This window comes from Leucoraja erinacea, chromosome 4, assembly GCF_028641065.1.
Source record: "Leucoraja erinacea ecotype New England chromosome 4, Leri_hhj_1, whole genome shotgun sequence".
NCBI classification, from domain to species: domain Eukaryota; kingdom Metazoa; phylum Chordata; class Chondrichthyes; order Rajiformes; family Rajidae; genus Leucoraja; species Leucoraja erinaceus.
In genome coordinates, this window is record NC_073380.1 from 87,599,790 (window position 1) to 87,625,806 (window position 26,017).

The 26,017-nt window shown below is 43.0% G+C and overlaps 1 protein-coding gene across 3 annotated transcripts in view; it reads left to right on the plus strand.

The window, feature by feature from the left end:
* Positions 1 to 26,017, plus strand: part of LOC129696661 (zinc finger protein 236-like) — a 142,417-nt gene that overhangs the window by 102,960 nt on the left and 13,440 nt on the right. For all 3 annotated transcript variants that reach the window (XM_055634752.1, XM_055634753.1, XM_055634754.1), the window contains 7 exons: positions 5,122 to 5,225; positions 6,908 to 7,273; positions 8,329 to 8,477; positions 11,098 to 11,338; positions 15,337 to 15,516; positions 23,676 to 23,846; positions 25,779 to 25,975. In XM_055634752.1, the coding sequence (XP_055490727.1) occupies positions 5,122 to 5,225; positions 6,908 to 7,273; positions 8,329 to 8,477; positions 11,098 to 11,338; positions 15,337 to 15,516; positions 23,676 to 23,846; positions 25,779 to 25,975 (1,408 nt within the window). The remainder of the gene's footprint in view (positions 1 to 5,121; positions 5,226 to 6,907; positions 7,274 to 8,328; positions 8,478 to 11,097; positions 11,339 to 15,336; positions 15,517 to 23,675; positions 23,847 to 25,778; positions 25,976 to 26,017) is intronic.

Sequence of the window (26,017 nt, forward strand, 5' to 3'; positions counted from 1 at the left end):
TCCTGGGCCTCCTCCATTATCAGAGTGAGGCCCAGCGCAAATTGGAGGAACAGCACCTCGTATTTCGCTTGGGTAGTTTACATCCCAGAGGTATGAACGTTGACTTCTCTAACTTCAGATAGCCCTTGCCTTCCCTCTCCTTCCGTTTCCCCCCCCCCCCTCTTCCCAGTTCTCCTACCAGTCCTACTGTCTCTGCCTACTTTCTATCTTTGTCCTGCCCCCTCCGCCGACATCAGTCTGAAGAAATATCAGACCCAAAACGTCACCCATTCCTTCTCTCTATAGATGCTGCCTCATCCGCTGAGTTACTCCAGCATTTTGTGTCTTCCCAGTTTGATAGCCTAGTTTGGCTAGATGAAAGTTAGGAAGCCGGTTGCCAAGTGAAGTTCCGATAGTCTACCAACAAACATTTGTTTTTACACCACCACCAATAGGACGCCCATAGTTACAGTGGGGCTGCCTCCCCTCTCACCGGCTGCTGCTTTGTTCTGTTGACCATCACCTTGTTCGCTCCGCCATCCACTGCCGCCACCTCTTCCTCCTCCCCTCGATGCTTTGTCCACACTGCCGCTGCCGCCTCCTCCTTATTGCCGACATCTTCCTAGGTGGAGAAGGTTGGGGACTTCGGGGAAGACGGAGGAGGAGGCGGAAGTGGAAGGGGGGGGTGGGGGGGGGGGGGGGGGGGGGAGAGGCCGACAAGACGCACCAACAAGCTCTTCTTCACCAGTTGCTCACATTGTCTGGTTGACGCAGCTTTTGTTGTGGCTCACATTGTAGCCCCTGACAGGACACACTTGGTCAACGTAGTTCCCCTCCCCTTTCACCAGCTGCCACTACTTCCTGTTGGCTGTTTCTTTGTCCACTCAGCCTCTTTTTTAAATCCCCTTTTACCTTTCAATCCCTTTAACTCATTGTATTCTGTTTTTGTTTCCTGTTCAAAGTTATGGGCAGGATTTAAAAAAAAAAATTTTACTGATGGCCAAAGTTAATGTTTTGGAAACACTGTATAAGTATTGAAATAGATTACACTGCTGTAAATCTATTTTATGCATCTGGTATCAAGGGGAAATATTGAAAAGTCAAAAACGGGTGACAGAATGTTAAATAGAGCTGAGAACATGTTAATTACCCTGTTTAATTGATTGAAGCTATCTTGCTTAATTGGCTTGTAAAGTAAAATGTAGATTAAAATATGTATTCAGGAATTAAAGCTTGCACGGTTCATTAATTTTTATTGTTGCCTTGGATAATTCAATATCTAAGCATCACTTGTCCATATGTCATCATAATGAACAAGTTGATCTGTAATTATTATTCCAGTACCACATTATCTTTATTTTTCTGCCCCAATAAAGTTATTTTAATGATGAACATTTCTAATTTAAAGCAATTAAAATGAGCTGCAACATAGCAAGGAAATATAATCCTCTGCAAATAAAATGACTTATGCGATCCTCTATCTTACTTCAATCACTCCTATTTTGAAAGGGTACTACATTTGTGCTTGCTTTTTAAGCAGGGTATACGGAAACATTTTGACTGTTGAAAAATCACCAGACACCAGTACTTATCACCAATTACAAAGGCAACACACCCGTGACTGACGGTGCTAACGCCTCGCTAGCAGAGGAACTAAACCATTTTGGATGATCAGCCATGATCATATTGAATGGCGGTGCAGGCTCGAAGGGCCGAATGGCCTACTCCTGCACCTAATTTCTATGTTTCTATTTCATTGCTCGCTTTAAGGCAAAGAGGCCCCATGCAGTCACGCTGCTCCCACCGACCTCCAGCTCCCATTCGCTCACTCTCCAGGAGCACCAAGTGAGGCGTGCGCTCAAGTCGGTGAACCCAAGGAAAGCCGCTGGACCTGATGGTGTACTCGGCAAAGTACTTAAAGCTTGTGCAGACCAGCTATCAGGGGGTCTTTACCAAGATCTTCAATCTTTCCCTAACACAAGCTACCATTCCACCTTGTCTGAAGTCGGCTACCATCATCCCTGTCCCTAAGAAGCCAGTCATAAACAGTCTCAATGACTACAGACCAATTGTATTAACATCAGTAGTCATGAAATGCTTTGAAAGACTAATTTCACAGCGCATCAAAGCCAGCCTCCCTCCAAATCTTGACCCTCATCAGTTTGCTTATAGAGCAAACAGATCGACGGAGGACGCCATCGCCACTGCACTGAGCCATCTGGAACACCTGGGGAACCATGTAAGGATTCTTTTTATTGACTATAGCTCAGCTTTTAATACGATCATCCCTGACGTACTAGTCAACAAGCTGTCAGACTTAGACTTCCCCCCTCACACCTGCGCCTGGATAAAGGACTTTCTTACTAACCGCCCACAAACAGTCAAAATGGGCCCCCACTGCTCCTCCACCCTCACACTCAGCACTGGTTCTCCACAGGGCTGTGTGCTGAGTCCACTCCTCTACGCTCTGTACACTTATGACTGCACTCCCATCCACTCCACAAACTCCATTATTAAATTTGCGGATGAAACCGCGGTGGTCGGACTCATTACAGGAGGAGACGAGGCAGCGTACAGAGACAAGGTCCTGAAGCTGTCAGAGTGGTGTTCTGCGAACAACCTGGCACTCAACATCAGCAAAACAAAGAAAATGGTCATCGACTACAGAAGGCACAGAGCGGACCCTGGCCCGCTCTACATCAACGGGGACTGTGTCGAGAGGGTTTCCACCTTCAAATACCTGGGAACGCACATCGCGTAGGACCTCTCCTGGTCTGCCAATACTTCAGCGGCAGTAAAAAAGACCCAGCAGTGATTGCACTTCCTGAGAGTGCGAAGGAAGAACAGTCTAGAGGACAAGCTGCTAGTGACCTTCTACCGCTCCACCATCGAGAGTGTGCTGGCATATTGTATCACGGTGTGGTAGGCCGGCTGTTCAGCAGCAGACAGGAGAGCCCTGCAAAGAGTGATCAAAACTGCCCATAAAATCATCGGCTGCCCTCCGCCTTCCCTGGAAGACATATCTAGCTCTCTAGCTCTCGGTGGCTCTGTAGAGCCAGGAAAATAATCAAAGACCCAGGCAGTTCCTGTTCAACCTCCTGCCCTCTGGAAAGCGGTACAGGTGCGTCAAAAACTGGACAAACAGACTCAAGAACAGTTTCTTTCCCTGGGCCATCAGAACTCTAAATTCCTCAAATAACCATACGACATGAAGAGATGCTGTCATCCATTCCACTATAAAATAGATCACTCAGCTAATATTTCTTCTTTTTTAATTACTTTAATACTTATTATGTTTTAAAGTGCAATATTCTCCCAGTGCAATCTTCTACTTAGGCATGCTAAATATAATGTATCTACTATTTCAAGCAGTTAAATAACGTATTGGATGGAATTGGATGTATTTTTTTATCTTGTTTTAACTTGTTTTGGTTATACTGATCAGGAGTAGCTCTCCTAATTTTGTTGTATTTCTAAATACAATGACAATAAAGGCATTATTATTATTATTATTATTATTATTATTATAGTGCCCTCCATAATGTTTGGGACAAACATTTATTTGCCTCTGCACTCCACAATTTAAGATTTGTAATAGAAAAAAATCACATGTGGTTAAAGTGCACTTTGCCAGATTTTAATAAAGGCCATTTTTACACATTTTGGTTTCACCAGGTAGAAATTGAAGCTGTGTATATACATAGTCCCTCATTTCAGGGCACCATAATGTTTGGGGCGCATGGCTCCACAGGTGTTTGTAATTGCTCAGGTGTGTTTAAATGCCTCCTTAATGCAGGTATAAGAGAGCTCTCAGCACCTAGTCTCTCCTCCAGTCTTTCTATCACCTTTGGAAACTTTTATTGCTGTTCATCAACATGAGGACACAAGTTGTGCCAATGAAAGTCAAAGAAGCCATTATGAGACTGAAAAACAAGAACAAAACTGTTAGAGACATGGGGCAAACCTTGGGCTTACCAAAATCAATTGTTTGGAGCATCATTAAGAAGAAAGCGAGCACTGGTGAGCTTACTAATCACAAAGGGGACTGGCCGGCCAAGGAAGACCTCCACAGCTGATGACAGAAGAATTTTCTCTATAATAATGAAAAATCCCCAAACACCTGTCCTATAGATCAGAAACACTCTTCATGAGTCAGGTGTGGATTTGTCAATGACCACTGTCCGCTGAAGACTTCATGAACAGAAATACAGAAACTACACTGCAAGATGCAAACCACTGGTTAGCTGCAAAAATGGGATGGCCAGGTTACAGTTTGCCAAGAAGTACTTAAAAGAGCAACCACAGTTTATTAAAATCTGGCCTTTATTAAAATCGGTCCAATGTGTATTTTAACCACATGTGATTTTTTTTTTTCTATTACAAATCTCAAATTGAGGCAAATGATGAGTCTTTGTCTCAAACATTATGGAGGACACTGTAATTGACTTGGATCAAATTTACTTACTAGAATGTCTAATCACTACCTGTTGCACTGCTGACATTGCAAACTTCAACTTAGATCAAGAATGAGAGTTATTCCAATACATTGAAGGAATTATTCTGTGCACTCTCCTATCTTACTTGCTTGTCTCAATGCCATTTTGAAAAAAAAAAACACAATCTGGATAATCCAGGATCTGCTCTGCAGGGAAGCAACTTTTAAGTGTGGAACTATTCAACACGATGGCAGGACACCTGCCTTTTTATCCCTCGGCTAGCTCTCAAAGGGTTGTCCAGTTCCTTGCTGACCCCTCCTTTACTCTTTCCCCATGTCGCTAACTTGTTAAACAAAATTTGGTGCAGGTCTTTGAATAGAGACTTGCCGGATTCTCTGCCCCACAGCTATTTTAAGGGCAACCTGTGATTAAGTATCAGAAGCTGTTTATTTTTATACTTCTATGGCTTTTCTATAATTTTCCAATTCTCTGAAAAGACAATTTTCTAAAGAAACGTTTTTCAAACTGCATTTCATCTGGTAAATATCTAGCCGACTCAAATGAAATTTAATGATTTCTGGTCATTTTAATAGAAAAAAATACAATAATATTTCTGGTAATTTTTATAAAATTAGATTGTTTCCAAAAGTGAAAATTTGAAATCTATCAAAATGATAACACTAAAATTTTCTTTCAACCTATGTAGGCATATAAGGATCCACACTGGAGAAAAGCCTTTTAAGTGCGATGAATGTGGGAAGAGTTTTACAGTGAAGTCTACTCTGGACTGCCATTTAAAAACTCACACTGGTTAGTGCTGTTTTTTTCATTAAGCCATTCACATAGATAGAAAGATGCTGTGGTTGATGGAAGCTCTAACAGACCTGGTCAGCTGACTGGAATACTTGCATTTTATCACTCATTCCTTACATTCTGGTTTTCCTACTTAAGGTGTTTTTGCAGTCGCTACACATGCAGATTGCATTGATTTTGAAGTGCAGTAAACATAGTTGCCCAGTATTGTTCCTCTCAACAATGTGGCTAAGACTCTGCCATTTACTTCATTGGTTTGACACTCCATTTTATACTCGAGCCACTCCGTCTTGCTTCTGAGAGATCTGTTGTAGCAAAATGCATATATATATTCAGATTCAAAGTCAATTTTATTTGTCATTGTCAGTGTACAGTACAGAGACAACAAAATGCATATATTGTTACATTGTGGCGGTCCCTGGGGGGTAGGCCACTCCTTGGATCATCCCCCTCGCCGATTGAGGGACAGGGGCGTTGGTCTGCCACGGGGTTTACCGGTCGACTCCCGAGGGGTAGAGATAAGAGTGTCGGTGTGTGTCTTGAACTGTTGGAATTAAAAAGCTTCTTTTGAATCCGCCTGGCGTCCGGTCTTTTCCTGACCTTGACCAGGCCACTACAACATATCTGTTTCAAAAAGGAATAAAGTTGTTGCTGTTGCATCAGAAACCAACAGATAGCTGAATCCACAGAAAAAAATGGCATCTGATGACATCCGTTGCTGTTTAGACACTTAATTCTAGAGATATTCTACATAAACTTAATATGCAAAATGCTATTTACAAATTGAACAAAAACAGGACATTAATGTTTGGAAAAAAGTAGAATTGGGCAATTTTACTGTGCATTAATAATTTCTTGTCAGTAAAGGGATATTTTTTTTTAATCTTCAGTGCTTCCAGAGCTGAGCTTCCTATGCTGATCTCCTGACCTCCCATCCGAGTTCTCTATATTTCTCCGTCCCTATCCACCCTCCCTACGGTTAAATGGCACGTTATTCATATTGGTTGATCTGACTGGGGGAAATGTTCATCTTTCCTACCCCGAAGTATATTCATGAAACACATGTTTTATAACAATCTACTAGTTTAAGATCCCGTTACAGATACAAGATACATTTTAAATTTGCTGGCGCCGTTCCCGTGCTGAACTGTTCTATGTTCTACACGTGACGATTATAAATCAAACCATTTGCATTGCATTTATTTTTAAAGAAACTTGGGTCTACTGCAAGATACTTAGTAATAATGCTGTGAAGTGTACATGTAGTCCTAGTTCTAAAATACTGTTAGATTAAAAACAGCCTCAGCAAAATATTCTCTGTTTGCCTTAGGATGTGAGCTTTGGACCATACAAGGCTCAGTGAGGTGAGAAAAATGCATAGAGCACAATAATTAGCTTTGACCATGCAAAGCATTCATTAAAAAGATTGGCATGGAGGACCGCAAAGTTGTAGAAATTAGCTAAGCAATTCTATCCATTTCTTAGATATTTTGAGAACGTATAAATTTGAGAGTATTTCATGACAATGCTATGTTGTTACCTAATGGTAAAGTTACAATCCATCAGTTTATTTGTGGTGACATTCCAGTTCTAATATTTGTTGAGTTCCATGTTTGCATTTTTTTTTCCCCCTTCCATTTGCTCAATATATAAAATGTATTTTTGGATTTGAAATTCAGGTCAGAAGCACTTCAAATGCCACGTTTGCAGTTCTCCCTTTTCGACTAAAGGTAGTTTAAAAGTTCACATGCGTCTACATACCGGAGCAAAGCCTTTCAAATGTCCACATTGTGACGTACGCTTCCGGACTTCAGGGCACAGGAAGAGCCACATACAATCTCACTTTAAGCCCACGTCACTGCCGAAGAAAATTCGGAAGCCTGTAACTCGTCAAACAACAGAGAGTTTGCAGCCTGTTAACTTACTGACTAGTGCCGATGCAAATGTCTGCATCACTAATAATGGTGTCCTGGCTAATCAGTTTGATCAGAACCTTCTCCAGCAAGGATTAGTTGGACAAGCCACACTTCCAGCCTCAATGTCAGGTAAACACTAATTATTTTAATCTCGATGCAATTCATAATACCTTCGAATGTTCGTTGTAATCTATACTATTACTAAAACTCTCATCTTGTTCTCTTCCCGTTTGCGTTTTTTTTAAATTTGCGCAAAAATAGTACCCCTATATCGCTAGGAGTTTTTTTGCCACCTTATTCACAGTTCTCTTCTGCTCCAAGTGCACCAAGTTTTGTTCCGATCAGTGGAATATTACAAAAGTTATGAAGGTTTTAAAAAATCGTGAGATCAGCAGATGAGTCTCCTCGCCTGTCGGTCACCATGAAGGCAACGCTCCTTCTGGCTCCCACTGTCAATCACCGGGGCGAGGAGAATAAAACCCCGGAGGCGGGGCTGAGTCCACACGCCATGCTGATTGAGTCCACACACCGTACTGATTGAGCCTGTAAGAGTGGAGTCGGGGAAGTCGCTGAGTGGAGCCGGGAGGTGCTGTGTGGTGCCGCGGTCGGTGGCTGCTGAGTGGAGTCCCCTCCCCACACAACCAACCCTTCCCCCTCCACACCCCCCCTTCCCCCCTACCCCCTTCCCCCTCCCTCCCCATCCTCACACCCCCCCCCCCCTTACCCCCACACACCCCCCCCCCTCCCTCAAACCCTCCACATTGGGGAATAGGTTGCGTTGGGGGACCAGGCCTTCCATGTGGCTGGGACCCAACGGGTCCCACAGTCTAGTTGAGTCCTAAAATTAAACCATACAAAGGAAAGACCATTTATCCCATCACATTAGTACTAGAGGATTTAGATTTTACAATTAATTCAATAATAGCAGACATTTATTTATTTTTTATTTTTTCAGACAGTTATCCTGATTTGTTTTTTTTAGAAGACGGTTTCAATTAATGGACAAATTACAACCTGGAGTAATATTTTTATCATTTACTGGTTACCGGTAAATGAATATTCACATACCAAGCACAAGATCAGGAGAGTGCAAATGTCAATTGCAGCAAGCATCTGATCATATTTAATGCACCCATTAAACAAAACCACTTAGCTAATTTATGTTATTGATTTTTTTTTGACAGCAGGTGGTGATTTGACATTATCACTAACGGATGCCAGCTTTGCCATTCTTGAAGGAATACAGTTGCAGCTTGTTTCTACTAACTTGGTTGGACAGAATGTTCAGATCTCTGGCCTTGATCCCACCAATATAAATAACATTACACTACAGGTATGGAGTTTGCTATCAAAGTTATCACAATTAAGTTTATGAAGGTTGTACATTAGATGCCTACGATATAAATGTGCTCACCAAGCTTTAGCATGTTCTCTTGCAAAGAGTCGTTGGAATCTTGCGTATCAACGATTTGAATGATAATGTACAAGGCGTTATTCGTCAATTGCAGATGACACTAAAGTAGGTGTTGTCATAGACAGTGAAGATGGTTATTCAAAATGATTGCAGGATCTTGATCAGTTGGGCAAGTAGAATTGCTGATGGAGTTTATTGTCTTCAGTTGCCTGGACCCCCAGCAGTCGAATTCCCTCCAAGAACCTCTCCATCGCTCTAAACAACTTCTTCAAATGTAATGCTTTTAGCTTCAATTTGTATCAATAACATTGCAAAGAAGCAGCGCAGTGCAGTTAAAGATTGGTTTAACCTAGAGTAAAGCAAACGAGTCCCCCGTGGAAGGGGACAAGGGGAATCCAACCGCTGACTTTGCACTGTGATTTTTGTTATTGCAGGAAATGTGATTCTGGCATGAAAATCATTCCAGTTACATCAGCAATAGTGCAAAGCCCGTTTTTCATCCTGCAATAAGTTTCAAAATCAGAGCCGTTGATTAGTCATGGAGTAACCATTGTGTATTCATGTTGTTTCACCTGAAACTGAACAATTTGAGACCAAATCGGATGCACACTGCCTTTGTTGTCAGACTGCTATCTGCCTATAATAAGACACAATGTATGCCAGTAGTCCTGGTACATGTCCATCAGGGTTGGAGTAGCTAAGATATGAAATAAAGCCCCAGATGCACCCTGTGTGAAATTTCCCTTTTCCATATCAACAGCTTGTGCCTGAGTGAAGTGTGTGCCGCATTGCTTATGATTTTCTGCCTTGCTTGCAGTGAACTGGGTTAAAACTGCCAGCTGGCAGAGAATTAATTTTCATGAATATATTATCAATAGGGAGGCTTGCTTACTAACTACACCCATCATGAACTGTTAACACATCATTAGCAGTTGGGTGGATCTGTGAAATCAGTCTTTTTGAGTGAGTGAATGACATATCATCAATGGAGTTATAGTAACTATTAATACGGTAACAGGAGAAACTTGTTTTATCCAAAGATCCTTTAGTGAGCAAGATAGTCCATTCGACGAAAAACACATAGTAGGGTCATGGGATCTTTGATGGGTAATCCTCGGCACCATTTCCGTAACTGGCTTCCGTCTTCGCACTCGTTCCCTTGCTTTGGCCATGGCGTCCACATCTAATGTGTCGTTATCAGATATTCAGCTTTAAAAAGATCAATAAATCACAATAAAAAGCGAAAATATGCCTATTCCACAGCGTGTGGGGAGTCTGGCCTGGATCAGCACGGCTGGGACACCAGGGTGAAGTTGCGGGGAGGTTTACAATGTATTTTATTTATTGTTGTCTGAAATAACGTTTATCATTATATATAAAAATCTGGAGAAATATTTATATATGTGTGTGTGTTCTTTCCTACACAATCTAAACAGTTGTTTGCTTGCTGAATAAAACCATCCTTAATTTATACATCATTTTTTAATCTAGCTCAAAACAATTTTTATTTTGATAAATACTTCATTTATGTAACTCCACAATTACAGACAGATTTCATTCCACTCTCTGGCTATTGGGAAGACCAGACCCATTTTATTGTTGAAAAACAATTCCATAGCCACAAAAAACCATTAAGGAACATTAAAGAACATTCCAAGAGTAGAGCAACTGGAATCTTCATATTGCTATTATTTTTCCAAATACTGCAGTTGTGAACAGTGTGATTAGATGAATTACAGAGTGCAAGGTGTAATACAAAAATCAACTCAAACACAGCACATGAGCCATTTAAAAAAAAAAACCATTAAAGAAGACAATTAACAGAATCATAATTTGTTAATATATTAATCTTTAACAAAATGTAACAGAATTATGAATTAACTGAATTATGAATCTAACCCTATATCACACACACAAACTGTTCCCCCGCAACGCTGATTACACAGCAAGAGGGATATACAGAGTCGGGTCGGGTTTACTGACATGGGCCAAAGAAAAGGCTGACATTCCACTCCGTTGCGTACTACACGTCAGCCCATTGCATTTAGCAGGAGTGGACTATCTTGCTCTCTATAGGATATTTGGTTTTATCTATTAGAGGACGCACATTTTAAGGTATTGAATAAAAGAATCAGAGGCAAGATAAGAAATACTGTGATGCAGTGAATCATCCCTATAAAAAGGAATTGGGTAAATACTTGAATAGGAGATATATGTTGATTAGAGAAGAAATAGAAGAGGGAGAGAGACAGAACTTGGTACCATGGGCATAATGGCCTACATACCAAGTTGAATCATTCTTTGATAAACCTATTCCATGCACCTTCATGCATTTAAATTGACTTCAATTTTTTAAGGTTCATATTGTTTAAAGGTTCCATTATTGATAAACCTACTGATAAATGGACTAAGTGCCTGTTAGTTCCTCCGTGTTAATGTCATTCTGCAAGCTGACTTCTAATTCGACCCATATCTGATATTATTTGACTGGACTTTTCTTCAACCTTCCCCTTTCCTGCTCCCATGTTCCTTTCTGCAGATCGATTCGAGCATTTTGCAGCAGACATTACAGCAGAGTAATGTGCTTACTCAGCAACTGCCTTCAGACCCGAACATACCACAGCAATCCGGGACTCTACAATCAACAGATAGCACACTTCCTGCCAATGTGGTCATCCAGCCACTAACCAGCTTGTCAATGCAACCTACAGTAACATCATCGGCTGCCATGGTGATAGGCAGTCTGACCGAGCAGGAGACTGTGCTTGCCAACAGTTCAGGTGAGAAATATTAATCTTTCAAGCATTTAATGTTTGTGTGACGTTTTTGAGACTCTTATTGTCACCTTTATCGATGGTAACCCTAATTTTACCTTGACCCAGTGGAGTCCCATCATTCATATGACTAAATCTTAAACAGTAGGTAGACAAAAATGCTGGAGCAACTCAGCGGGTGAGGCAGCATCTATGGAGAGAAGAAATAGGCGACGTTTCGGGTCGAGACCCTCCTTCAGAATCAGAATCACACTTTATTCACCAAGTATGTTTTGCAACATATGAGGAGTTTCATTGGCCAGGTCAGTCATACAAATATAAAGCAACAGATCACTCAAAAACACATTTTAACATGAACATCCACCACAGTGACTCGTACACATTCCTCACTGTGATGGAAGGCGAAATAAAGTTCAAGTCCTTCCCTTAGTTCTTCCTCGGTCGTGGGCCTCGAGCCCCCGTTGACGGGATGATCTTGACTCCCGTAGCCGGCGGCATTTCGGGCCCTCCGCGTCGAGGCTATCCGCTCCCGCATCGGGGGGGGGATGTCAGCTCCCCCGCGTCGGGCGATAGAACCTCCCATCAGGGCTGGTCGAACCTTCCACGACGTTGGAGATCCCGACTCAGCCTCTCCCGAAGACTTCGAGCTCTTGATGGTAAAGTCTGCGCTGGTCGCGGTAGGAGCGATCCCAAGCAAGGGATCAGTTCCGATGTTAAGTCCGCGCCCTGCGGTGGGGCTCACGACAGTCCGAGGAGGCTTCCAGCTCCATCGATGGTAGGCCGCAGATCCTGGAGAATGTAATCCAAAAAATAATCACATCTCCCGCAAGGTAGGAACTTGAAAAAAAAAGTTTCCCCCGATCCCATCCACCCTCCCCCACATAAAACAAACCGAAGAACATTTAAACAAAGTTTTAACACATTAAAAAATAACAAAAACAATGTAGAAAAGAACAGACTGCCGGCAGGGCGGCCATCTCCCCGGCGCCCCTGGTGGTCACAATCTTAAACAGATATATGACAGATAAAGGTGGAAATACTCAATAGGTCAAGCAGCAACTGGTTCAATGGTAGTTTATTGTCACAGGTACTGAGATACAGTGGTATTCCTTTTTTGCATACAGTTCAGTAAAAGTATTGCTGTACATGATCTTACTTTACAAGCCTATAGGGTGATTTCACGAAAGGTCACTGGAGCGTAGATCCGCACCCACATGACCGAAAATTTGAAGTGGAGTACATGCTATACTTCCGGTACATGTTAGTGAATGGGAAAACACGCACTTTCACACCCGTTAAAAACATTGAAAACTGCCAGTTTTTGAGCTGCAATTTACTGTGCCAGTCGGGGTGACCGTGAGGCAAAGCTACCTAAATTTACTGTCCAAAAAAAAGATAGAAACTAAGGTAAATTCAAGAGGGAGCTGAAAGTGCAAATCCAGCGGAAGTGATCAGCGGACAGGTGGGTTTTAATATGCAAAATGAAAAACGCTTCTGAAGCTACCTTTACCATTTAAATAATCGTAAACTATCAATGCGTTTTGAAATAAATTTTCCTCAGATGCAAGCTAAGGAATGGGATAATTGTCAGCTGTTTGTTGGACAAAATTAGGACATTTTATTATTTGCCAAAATATATTTCTCAATGTTTCTTGTTTAAAGCCTGCACATTCACCCAAACTACTTATTTATTTATTTATTTATCATCTAATAACAGACAAGCCTGCAGCATGGAATGATGTCAACAATCCTGATTTTGGCAAATAATAAAATGTCCTAATTTTGTCCAACTAACAGCTGACAATTATCCCATTCCTTAGCTTGCATCTGAGTAAAATTTATTTCAAAACGCATTGATAGTTTACGATTATTTAAATGGTAAATGTAGCTTCAGAAGCGTTTTCATTTTGCATGTTAAAACCCACCTGAGAACCATGGGCGATTTTGCAATTTTACTGACGGATTTTTCACTTTTAAAACTTTTCATATAACAAATGAATATAGATAAAAAAGTCAATAATGCCTTACTTTTGATGAAATGCAGCGAGCAAACGCGATAATTCCCGATATTTTGGATCTTTAAATCTCCACGACAAATGTCCACTGATCACTTCTGCTGGATTTGCACCTTCAGCTCCTTCTTGAATTTACCTTAGTTTCTATCTTTTTTTTGGACTGTAAATTTAGGTAGCTGTGCCTCACGGTCACCCCGACTGGCACAGTAAATTGCAGCTCAAAAACTGGCCGTTTTCGATGTTTTTAACGGGTGTGAAAGTGCGTGTTTTCCCATTCACTAACATGTACCGGAAGTATAGCATGTACTCCACTTCAAATTTTCGGTCACGTGGGTGCGGATCTACACTCCAGTGACCTTTCGTGAAATCACCCTATAATCAAGTTTGCCGATGACACTGGTGGTGGTGGGCCTGATCTCTGAAAATAATGAGAAGGCCTACTGGGAAGAGGTGGCTGATCTGCCATTCTGGTGTCAGGACACCAGCCTCCTCTTGAATGTCAAAAAAACTAAGGACCTGATCGTGGACTTTAGGAAGGCACAACATCCGAGGATGTATACGCCATTGAAGATAAATGGGGATACTGTGGATAGGGTGAGCTGCTTTAAATACCTGGGAGGCCACATCACTGAGGATCTGACATGGACATCACACGCTGCTGCACTGCTGATTAAGGTAAGGCAGCGCCTTTACCACCTCAGGCAGCTTAGGAAATTCAGAGTCTCTCTGAGGATCCTCCAGTGCTTCTACTCAGTGGCTGTAGAAAGCATCTTGTCCAGAAACATCACAATTTGGTTTGGGAACTGCACTGCCCGGGACAATAAAGCTCTGCAGAGAGTAGTGCGTTCGGCCGAACGCACTATGGCAACTACACTCGCCCGCCTGCAAGAACTATACATCAGAAGGTGCAGATCCAGAGCCAGCAACATTATGGGGAACCTCTTCCACCCCAGCAACGGACTGTTCCAGCTGCTACGGTCAGGCAAACGCCTTCGCTGTCATGCTGTGAAAACTGGATGACGGAGATTCTTCCCAGAGGCCATTAGGACTGTAAACTCTTATCTCACCAGGGACTAACTTACTGTACCAAACGACTGTTGTGTTGTGTCTTTTTAAAATTGCTGTTTTTCTTTCTCTCACCAATATGTAATTACTGATTCTGTTCTTGTAGTTTTTCGCACATTCCGCAGGCATTGCCACTTTTCATTTCACTGCACATCTCGTATGCGTATGTGACAAATAAATTTGACTTGACTTGTATAGGAATAATCCGCTGAGTATACAAGAGTCACCATGTTTTGGAGCCATTTTGCAAGATATAAGTCTGAAAGTTGTTACAAATGGAGAGTTCTCGACTTGGCCATAAAAGCCGGCCGTCCTGGCAGCTTTGCAGGGTCGGCCTGGCCAAGCAAAGTTGTTGATGTGCTCCACCGCTGGCCAGTCAAAATTGTCAGCAATGTCTCTTGTCTGTAGATTGATTTTGCTTTTGCAAGATTTCAACATGTCCAGTATTCAGTGCTGCACACTCAGTGGAGCTTTCTGCATTTTGCACGGGAGTTTTAACTGAAGCCGAGGGAGAGAGGATACAAGATCCCCAGCTCTTTGTTTCAAGATGAGAGATAGAATTCTATCAGTGTCCTATCCTACATAATATTAACCCCTCAATCAACTGTAAAACTAATTAACCAATTATTCATCTAGTTGAGTGACCCCCTTTGCTAATTATTTGCTATAGTTGTCAACATTACATTTTTATGAAATCAATTTGTTCCTTTTGAAGAACTCATAAATATTATCTAGATATATAACCTGTTCATTTTGAATATTGAAGCATTTTATCTGTTTGGGTAACATGAGTATCTTGTCCTCTAGGCTATCTTTTAATCTTATAAAATGTAATAAACGTTTAATCTTTTTAAAGAATGTTTGGTACTAATCAGGGTCTAAAGTTCTGCACTCAGATTTGTTCTTTTTCTGTACATCTCTTAGGAGCACAGGATATCTCGCAGTCGTTGACATCCGCTGGTCTTGCTCCAAGTTCCAATGGAAAACATGAAATGGCACTGACGATTAATAACGCCAATCTCAGCCAGGTCCTGGCACAGGCTACCAATGTCACATGTCCCAATGCGACAGGAGCACCACAGGAGATAACCCTCACAATATCAGGTTTGTATTAGCTCTGAAATAGCGTGTTACAAATTTAAATTGATAGGATTTCATTAATGTTGCATTGTATCTACATTACTTCACCAGTCATCATGTGCAATACCTCATACTCTCCTGTGATAGTGACTTGCGAGCATTACAGGAGAGAGAGACCAGATGAGGAATGTGGAGAAGGGAAGTGAGGGCACTGCTACTAGGAGGTTACCTAAAGTAAAGGTTACATCAAGACAGTCCAGTTCACCAAATGGCTTTCTGCATTGTAGTTTTTATGGGCATGACCAGCAAACAAAATCTGCAAGTTAATGTTCAATCTGAAGTTTGTTGATAGGCTCATGCAGGGAATGGAGGGATATGGATCACATGCAGGCAGAGGGGATTAATTTACGGCATCATTTTCGGTACGGAGATTGTGGGCTACTGTCCTATCTTCTAATACTCAAGTACCGACTTATACCCAGAATTCACAAATTGGCCTGAATTGCAGTCATAGAGATAGAGAGGGCAAGTTCATAATCATAGCCCACTTAGTTTGTGCTGACCATCAAGCAATCTTTTTTACATTATTCCTACCCTAACCATTTAGACAATAGATGCAGGAGTAGGCCATTCAGCCCTTCGAGCCAGCACCGCCATTCAATCATGCGATCATGGCTGATCATCCCCAATCAGTACCCCGTTCCTGCCTTCTCCCCATATCCCCTGACTCCGCTATCTTTAAGAGCCTTATCTAGATCTCTCTTGAAAGTATCCAGAGAACCAGCCTCCACCGCCCTCCGAGGCAGAGAATTCCACACTCACAACTCTGTGTGAAAAACTTATTCTTAAACTGTGGCCCCTGGTTCTGGACTCCACCAACATCGGGAACATTTTTCCTGCCTCTAGCGTGTCCAAACCCTTTATAATCCTATATGTTTCAATAAGATCCCCTCTCATCCTAAATTCCAGAGTATACAAGCCCAGCCACTCTATTCTCTCAGCATATGACAGTCCCGCCATCCCGGGGATTAACTTTGTAAACCTACGCTGCACTCTCTCAATAGCAAGAATGTCCTTCCTCAAATTAGGGGAACCAAAAGTGCACACAGTACTCCAGGATTGGTCCCACTAGGGCCCGGTACAACTGCAGAAGGACCTCTTTGCTCCTATACTCAACTCCTCTTGTTATGAAGGCCAACATGACATTTGCTTTCTTCACTGCCTGCTATACCTGCATGCTTACATTCATTGGCTGATGAACAAGGACCCCCAGATCCTGTTGTACTTCCCCTTTTCCCAACTTGACACCATTTAGATAATAACTGCCTTCCTTTTTTTGCTGCCAAAGTGGATAACCTCACGTTTATCCACATTAAACTGCATCTGCCATGCATCTGCCCACTCATCCAACCTGTCCAAGTCACCCTGCATTCTCATAGCATCCTCCTCACTGTTCACACTGCCACCCAGCTTTGTGTCAACTGTAAATTTGCTAATGTTACATCATTGATGTATATTGTAAATATCTGCTGTCCCAGCACCGAGCCTTGCGGTACCCCACTAGTCACTGCCTGCCATTCTGAAAGGGCAACATCCTCATAAATCTTTTCCGCCTGCCATTCTGAATAGTTTTCCCACACCATTTCACCATCAGCTCTTCCCATTTACCTACATGTTGCAAACAATTTACACCAGCCAATTAACATGGCAGTCCATATGTCATTGTCATCGGGGGAAGAAGCCAGAGCACCTAGAGGAAGCCCTCATAGTCATAGGTATAACATGGGGTATACATTGGAACAGCTAGTCCAGAACTATCAAAGGCACATTTAAGTCAGTCATGGAGCATGGAAAAAAGCCCTTTGGCCCATCTTGCCCATGCTGTCCAAGGTGCCCCATTCACACTAGTCCCACCTGCTCGCATTGGCCCATATCCCTCTAAACCTTGTGTTGGAAGGAACTGCAGATGCTAGTTTAAATCAAACCCTTTCCTATCCATGTACCTGTCCAAATGTATTTTCAAAGATTGTTGCAGTCTCTGCCTCAAATATCTCCTCTGGCAGCTTATTCCATATACCCACCACCCTCTAAAAAACATTGCCCTTGCGATTCCTATTAAAACATTCCCCTATGTCCTCTGGTTCTTGATTTTCCCTATTCTGGGTAGAAGACTCTGTGCATCTACCCTATCTATTCCCCTCATTATCTTATATACTTCTATATGCCATCTATATGACATTTTCTCCTAGGCTCCAAGGAATATAGTCCTAGCCTGCCCTACTTCTCTCTATAGCTCGCTACTTCTCTGTATATATCTCTCTGCTTCTCTCTATATCTATAGAAGAAGAGACCCGACCCTAAACGTCGCCTAACCATTCCCTCCATAGATAGATACAAAATGCTGGAGTAACTCAGCGGGTCAGGCAGCATCTCTGGAGAGAATCAATAGGTGATGTGTTGGGTCAAGACCCTTCTTCAGACCCTCCATAGATCCAACTTGACCTGCTGAGTTCTCCAGCACTTTATGTTTTGCTCTTAAAATAAATTTGTGGTCCGCTGAAGAAACAACACGATAGACCACTCTGGAAGAGCAGGTTTTGCTGTACACTTCATACAGTAGAGCACATCATAATACACCCTGAGTGAATTAATGGGGTTAGATTAATTTTTTAATCTGTTGCCTAGAATTAATTGATACCCACCTTATGCACCGTATATCAACTTTATTGTATGAAACGTTCATAAATGTGGTGGTGCAGATATCGTTTACAATTATCCATAGTGTTTATGGGTTTGTGTTTTCAATAGCTATTGTTTCCAACATCCGACCAGATCAGTTCAATCACGTCAGTTCAGATTTACATATAAATAAAAGTATTCTCCAATACCGTTCTAAAATTGAAGGAAACTGAATAGATTCATAGCAAAGATAAAGTATCTCAGCGGATCAGACAGCGTCTCTGGAAAAAAGGATGTGGCGACAATTCAGGTCGAGATCTTCTCTGCAGAGATGCAATCTGTCCAGCTGAGTTACTACAGATTTTGTGTGTCTATACTCAGTTTAAACCAGCATCTGCATTTCCTTCCTACACATAGATTCATAGCAACTTGTTTCAGCAACTTTTTCAGCACATTAAAGTATGGCTTATAGTTTGTGTGGCACGGTGGTGTAACGGTAAAGTTGCTGTTACAGCACCAGAGACCTGGGTTCAATCCTGACTAGCTTTGCTGTTGCTGGAGTAACTCAGCGGGACAGGCAGCGACTCTGGAGAGAAGGAATGGGTGACTGAACTGAACTCTCATGGATGAGAGTACTTGTATTGTATTGTATTGTATTGTATATCTTTATTGTCATTTCCTGAGTATTCGCATACCCAGAGGAAACAAAAAAACGTTGCTCAACCAGTGTCCATTCAGTGTGCATGAAAAAATAAATAGAAATGAAAATAAAAAATACATGTCATGAACAAATTTAACACTCTACTAAACATTCAACAGCCGTTCCGACCGGCAGCGGCACAACAGTGGCTCTGCTGCAGTGTGGGGGTTTGTGCGCGATACTTGGCAGGGGGGCAAAGTCCATTTAACAGTCTTATAGCCTGTGGGAAGAAGCTGAGGAGCATCCTGCTGGTTTTGCAGCTAATGCTCCTGTACCTCTTCCCAGATGGGAGGATGGAGAAGATGTCATGCGATGGGTGGTAAGGGTCTTTGATGATGGAGATGGCTCTGTTGATACATCTCTTCCTGTATATGTCCAGCAGGAAGGGGAGTGGAGCACCAATAATCCTGCTTGCGGTCTTCACTATCCTGTCCAGTTGGTGCCGTTCGTACGCCTTGCAGCTCCCGAACCAGGAAGTGATGCCGTATGTCAGTGTGCTCTCGACAGTCCCCCTATAAAAAGTCCGTAGGTGTGTGGTGGGGAGGCCTGCTTTACGTAGTCTTCGGAGAGGGTGAAGTCGCTGCTGGGCTCTCTTGACCAGAGCTGTGGTGTTGGCCGTGGACGTCAGGTCATCAGACAGATGTAGTCCTAAGAACTTCATGCTGCTGACCCTTTCCACATCAGCTCCGTCGATGTGCAGAGGTGTATGGTGTTGTTTCCCCGCCCTCCTGAAGTCAACCACCATCTCCTTAGTTTTTCCCACGTTAAGAATGAGGTTGTGGGATTTGCACCAACCTGTGAGCAGCTCCACCTCCATCCTGTACGCCGATTCATCATTGTCACTGATGAGACCCACCACTGTTGTGTCATCAGCGAACTTGTTGATGAAGTTGTTATTGAGTCTGGCAGTACAGTCGTGTGTCAGCAGACTAAACAGAAGGGGGCTTAGGACACAGCCTTGGGGTGAGCCAGTGCTCACGGCTATGGTTTTTGATGTCCTACTGCCCACCCTGACTGTCTGCTGCCGTTGCGACAGAAAGTTCAGGACCCAGTTGCATGTGCCAGCATCAACCCCCAATAGCTCCAACTTCTCCACCAGCTGCTGCGGAATGATTGTATTGAAAGCAGAGCTGAAGTCTATGAAGAGGATCCTGGCATAGGTATTTTTCCGATCGAGATGTGACAATACGTCTGAAGAAGGGTCTTGACCCGAAACGTCCCCCATTCCTTCTCTCCAGAGATGCTGCCTGTCCCGCTGAGTTACTCCAGCTTTTTGTGTTTATCTTCAATTTCAGAGTTAAATTTAAAAAAAAACACAGTGCTGGGGAGGAACTCAGCGGGCTAGGCGGCATTTGTGGAGGGAATGGATTAGGAGTTGTTTCGGGCCAGGGTTCTTCTTCAATAGGAAGGAACTGCAGATGCAGTTGTCTTTGCAAAACGCCAAATGATTCCGGTAATGCCGAGGTGAGGGAGAGAGAAATTGAAATTTTAAATACTACAGGTGCACAACCTTTTATCCGAAAGCCTTGGGACCAGAGACCTTTCGTAATTCAGAATTTGTCGGTCTTCGGAATGGAAATTTTTTTGCGTAGATTTTAATGGCTGGCTCAGTGGTAGAGTGCTCGGCTCATATCCGCAAGGTCGCGAGTTTGCGCCTTGATCCCAGCAGAAGAAGTTGGAGCGGGGCTGGGCTGGGCTGCTGTTGGCTGTGGGTCTCTGGGATCTCTGTGCTTGCGGTGGGCCTGGTGGTCGACGTCCAATTGGTCCTGACGTCTCCGGTGACTGCACTGACCTGCAGCCATCGCCGTCGTGAAGACAGTACAAAGCCCCCACGCCGGTGCAATGAGCGGGGAGCTGGAGAGGGGAGGGAAGGGGTCACACACATGGCCGGGAAGCAGAGGGGTGTAGGTGGGGTGAAACTGAAGGGAGCGACAATCTGCTGCTGCCTGCACGCTGAGTTTAAAAGTTCCCACGCAAGACTCACGATACACTGCGTATTGTGTCTAACGTGGGAACTTTTTAACTCAGCGGGCAGGTAGCAGCATATTGTCAATTATTAACCCTCCCGCGCAATATACTCTCACCTTCTCTTTTATGAATGGGGATTTAGTTCCCCTTTCTTCGAGGACCGACCGGAGGTTCCGCTGTCACCTCTGCGGGCCGCCCTCGGTGAACGTCCTGTCTCCCTGTCCCTAGGATAGTAGGGGGTGATCAAACAGCACAATACCCCCCTCCCCCTCCAACTCCAGAGGAATCCGCTCCCCGATGGGCCGCTACGGCGACAAGTGGCAGTTCGCCCACAGCCCGAGCTGCGCTACCCCAAGAACAAGACGCACCTTGCGCACTATCCGCTTCTGCCCATACACTGTGTGTTCCTCTGGAGTTGGAACGGGGCTGGGCTGGAGTTGCTGATCTGGGATCTCCGTGCTTGCAGTGGGCCTGGGGGTCGGTGTCCCGATGAGAGGGCGCAGCTCGGGCTGTGGGCGAACTGCCACTTGTCGCCGTAGCGGCCCATCGGGGAGCGGCTTCTGGTGGTCCTGACGTCTCCGGCCAGTTTGCAGTTTTCCTCTGGAGTTGGAACGGGGCTGGGCTGCTGCTGGCTGTGGGTCTCTGGGATCTCCGTGCTTGCAGTGGGCCTGGGGGTCGGTGTCCCGTTGGTCCTGACGTCTCCGGTGACTGCACTGCGCTGCTAGAATCGCCGACGTGAAGACAGTGCAAAGCCCCCTCGCCGGTGCAATGAGCGGGGAGCTGGAGAGGGGAGGGAAGGGGTCACACACATGGCCGGGAGCAGAGGGGTGTAGGTGGGGTGAAACTGAAGGGAGCGACAATCTGCTGCTGCCTGCACGCTGAGTTTAAAAGTTCCCACGCAAGACTCACGATACACTGTGTATCGTGTCTACCGTGGGAACTTTTTAACCCAGCGGGCAGGCAGCAGCATATTGTCAATTATTAACCCTCCCGCGCAATATACCCTCACCTCTTTTATGAATGGGGATTTAGTTCCCCTTTCTTCGAGGACCGACCGGAGGTTCCGCTGTCACCTCTGCGGGCCGCCCTCGGTGAACGTTTTCAAGGACCTTTCTTCAAGGACCGAAAAAATGTCGCTATTCGGAGGTTTTCGTTATTTGGATCGTCGGATAAAAGGTTGTGCACCTGTAATACATTTAATCTGCTGTTACTTTTAGAGCTACAGTATAACTTTTAATATCCTTGCATTTTTTAAGCAGCAAAATCTTGTCAATTTCACTGGGTTATTACTTTACCATTGGCGAATGGTATGTTAATGAAACCAGAAGTCGGGTTGAGCATTCCAAGATGGCGGCCGTTCCGTTCCGTACATTGGATTACGCATCCAATGCTCCTCAGTGCATTGGATTACACATGAGTGTAGAATCTTGCTCCACTCGATGATCTTTGGTGTAGACCCCATGGAGCACTGGTAGATTGATATGATTTTATGACATTAGGAATATTTGCCAAAAAACACATGTATAATTTGGGAGCATAAATTGTGATAGAATAAATCAGCTGAGATTACCCAAGTCATTAAAAATAAGTACTTTCAAAGTTGTTCCATATTTATTATGTGCAATCTTAAGTTTTCTCATTCTTGATACAAACGCTTTGGATGTTTTTGGATAAAAGATATTAATTGCAATCAATCTGCAATTCACTTAGTCATGGAGAAAATGCCGCAAAAGCTCAAAATAAAATGTGACCCTTGGGTACGAGGTCTTTAAAACATTTATACTGTTTTTCTTCCACTGAAATTGCTTTGAGTGGTTAGTGGAGCATGCAGCAACACTTCCTCCACGATAATCATCAACACAGAGCACCTCAAGGCAGTGTGTAGAGCCCTGTGCTCAACTCACTCTATACTCACGACTATGTGGGTGGGCACAGTTCGAACTCCATTTTCAAATTTGCCAATGACACCCCCGCTTTTGGACAAATTACAAATGGCGATGAGCCAAAGTATGTGAGGGAGATCGATCGAATCACCAAATGGTGCTAGAACAGCAACCTGCCTCTCAACATCAGTGAGACCTGGACTGATTGTAGACTTTGGATGGGGAAAGACGAGGATCCACAAGAGAGAGTCAAAAGCTTCAAATTCCTGGACGGGCATATCTCTGAAGACCTGTCCTGGACCCAACACATTGACGCAATCACAAGGAAAGCCCATCAACACCTCAACTTCCTGAGGAGATTCTTCTCATGTCAATGTCTGTTGAACTGCTACAGGTGTAGAGTAGAGAGCATATTGACTGATTTCATCGCAGCCTTGTTTGGCAACTTGAACACCCAAGAACGAAGATGATTGCAAAAAGTGGTAAACACTGCCCAGTCCATGACAGGTATTGATCACCGCAGCATCTAAGGGATTACAAGAGTCGCAGCCCCAAAAAAACTGCCGGCGTCATCAGAGACCCACACCATTTCACTCCATCGGAAAGAAGGTAAAGGAGCCTGAAAACGTAAAGTCCAGGTTCAGGAGCAGCTTCTTCCATACAACCATCTAGCTATTAAACACTACAACCTCCAAATAAGTTGCAAACTGCATAGGCTTGTTGGGATTCATTTTGTCTTTGCACTAGTATTGTTTCTTTGTTTATATTTACCAAGGACTATGTTTACATATCTGTTGTGCTGCTGCAAGTAAGAATTTCATTGTTCTGCTTTGGGACATATGTCAATAAAACACTCTTGATTCTTGATTCAGGAAGGTTTAGGTAACAGCTGCTTTGAGACTTTAAATAAACGATTTAACATAAGTTCAAACTTTTTTTCTTGTGCACCTCAGGTCAAGATATAATTCAGCAGCATAGCAACACTGATAGTTGTGAAATAAATGGAGGTATCCGACTGGGAACATCAATAAACAACCAACCTAATGCTGCTACGTTGACCATCGGCAATGACCAGCTCCTTAGTCAGTCTGCCACTCTTAACGCAAGTAGTGCCGGCTTACCAGGTGAGATAAGACGTTTGTTTATTTTATTGTTGTTTGTACTGAGGTACAGTGAAAAGAATTGTTTTGCATGCTCTCCAATCAAATTGGATAATACTATCAAGCCAAACTCCAGTACAACAGGTAGAGCAAAGACAAAGATAGAGTGCAGTATATGGTTCTCAGCACTGTAGCGCATCAGTCCCAGAGACAAAGTTCAATGTCCGCAATGGGATAGAAATAAATCGGATAGTACCCAGATTATGGAAGAACCGTTCAGAAACTTGATACAGAGGGGAAGAAGCTGTTCCTAAGTTTGGAGACGTACAATTTCAAACTTCTGTATCTTCTGTCTGAAGAGGGCAGACAGAGACGAGGCAGGGTGTTTAAGCAATCCTTTTGCCACTGATGTGTGTTATATGATCCCTCCTTGACTGGTTTTAATATTTAAATGGGTACATATTGTTATCAAAAAAAGAGACACCGTGATGAAGTAAATCCAACATCTGCAAATGCTTGCTTCTCCACATGCTGTAGTAATGCTGTAGTTTGCATTAGATATTTGACTTGTATCTGGGGGACACTTTCAGTCCTAAAACTCTTGTACTGCAGTTTATAAACTTGAACAATTTCAATTGCTGTAAATTCAATGTTCTGCTGCCAATGGAATTTTTATTTGGTTAGTCACCGAGTAATGAGTAATGACTCTTTTGACAGAACTATCAGAGATCTGTCCAAGATCTGCTGATTCATCGTCCACACCTTTTAATCCAAAATTGGATTACATTTACAAATTAGCAAGGAAAGCCTATGTCTTATTGCCATTTCTCAAAAACTTCAGCCAGTTTTGGCCTCTTTTTATATGCAGATTCTCTGAGGAATCTGGTTAGCACTAACTAGGTATGTTACAAAACCTACCTGAATCGTCATTGGGAATCTGCCCTCAGCCATGTCGGCGATTTTGGCGCTGTTTGGAGGGGGCGGGTTTAAAACGCGATTTTTACTAGGCTGTACTAATCGCACATGTTCAGGCTAGTAAATCATTAACGAAAAATCGCTGCAAGACCCGGTCGCAAAAGGTATTATTAGTTTTATAGGCCTCGATAATATAGTTATAATAGTTTTAAAATTACTCTCTGATTTCGCAACCTCTCGCAGCCCCAGGGTTTTATAAAGCAAACAATTAAAGGTATGTACCTTATTTTTACATTAAATGGGGCATATATATAACCCTGAATATCAAGTTATCTATAACGATTAGTTCATTTTGGGCTTTTTATATCCCGCAGTATTTTTCTCGGCATTTGAGGGCACTAATCCAGCGCTATGTCAACGTTCTAAACCAGTGCGTTCCACATGAACCCACTAGAAAGCCGATTTAAATGGGCATTTATTTACAGCAATTGAACACTAAATTCCTTCCATTTGGCCTATAAATTAATGTAAATTAGATATAAAAATCATGTTGTATTGTGAATTATTTGTGAATAATCTTTGGACACTTAGGCTATTTAAAAATGTTAATCTTTCCTTAAGAAATGGGCGTTTGACTATCCAAGATCACAGCTTTTTTGTAATGTCCATTGAAAATCAATAGGGAACAAGATGCTAATTTCCGAGTATGAAAATGGTCATAACTTTTTTAATATTTGAGATATGAAAGTGAATTTGGTGTCAAATTAAACTTATTGTTATGCTTTATCTGATGGGATAAATTGCAGACTTGATTTTTTAAATCTCAAAATTTTGTAACATTGCTACACTAACCATGGGCAGCACCAACCAGTTGGATATATTTTGCCTGTCATTGTGCCTCTTAAATCTGATCTCCCCTTTGAAGGAAAATGTTTTTGACAAAGTACACAAGAAAATGAATGAAGTTATGTCACTTGCTATATTTACTTTGCATGACAAGCACTGAAACTGATCCAAAATTTGGTTTTGCATCCCTCACAGGACTGAGTTCAACTGCAAGTAGTTTGACCCCCTCTTCACTCTCCACGTCCCCCTCTCAAACCACTCTCTCTACCCAGAATCTCGCTATGTCTTCTGCTAACATGGGCAGGGAAGGCAATGTTACTCTTACGCTAACTGACACCCAGAGCATGTTGTCTGGTGGTTTAGACACAGTCACGCTCAACATAGCTGCTCAGGTAAGGCTGAAACAATAGGATATCTCTGTACAATAAGACATT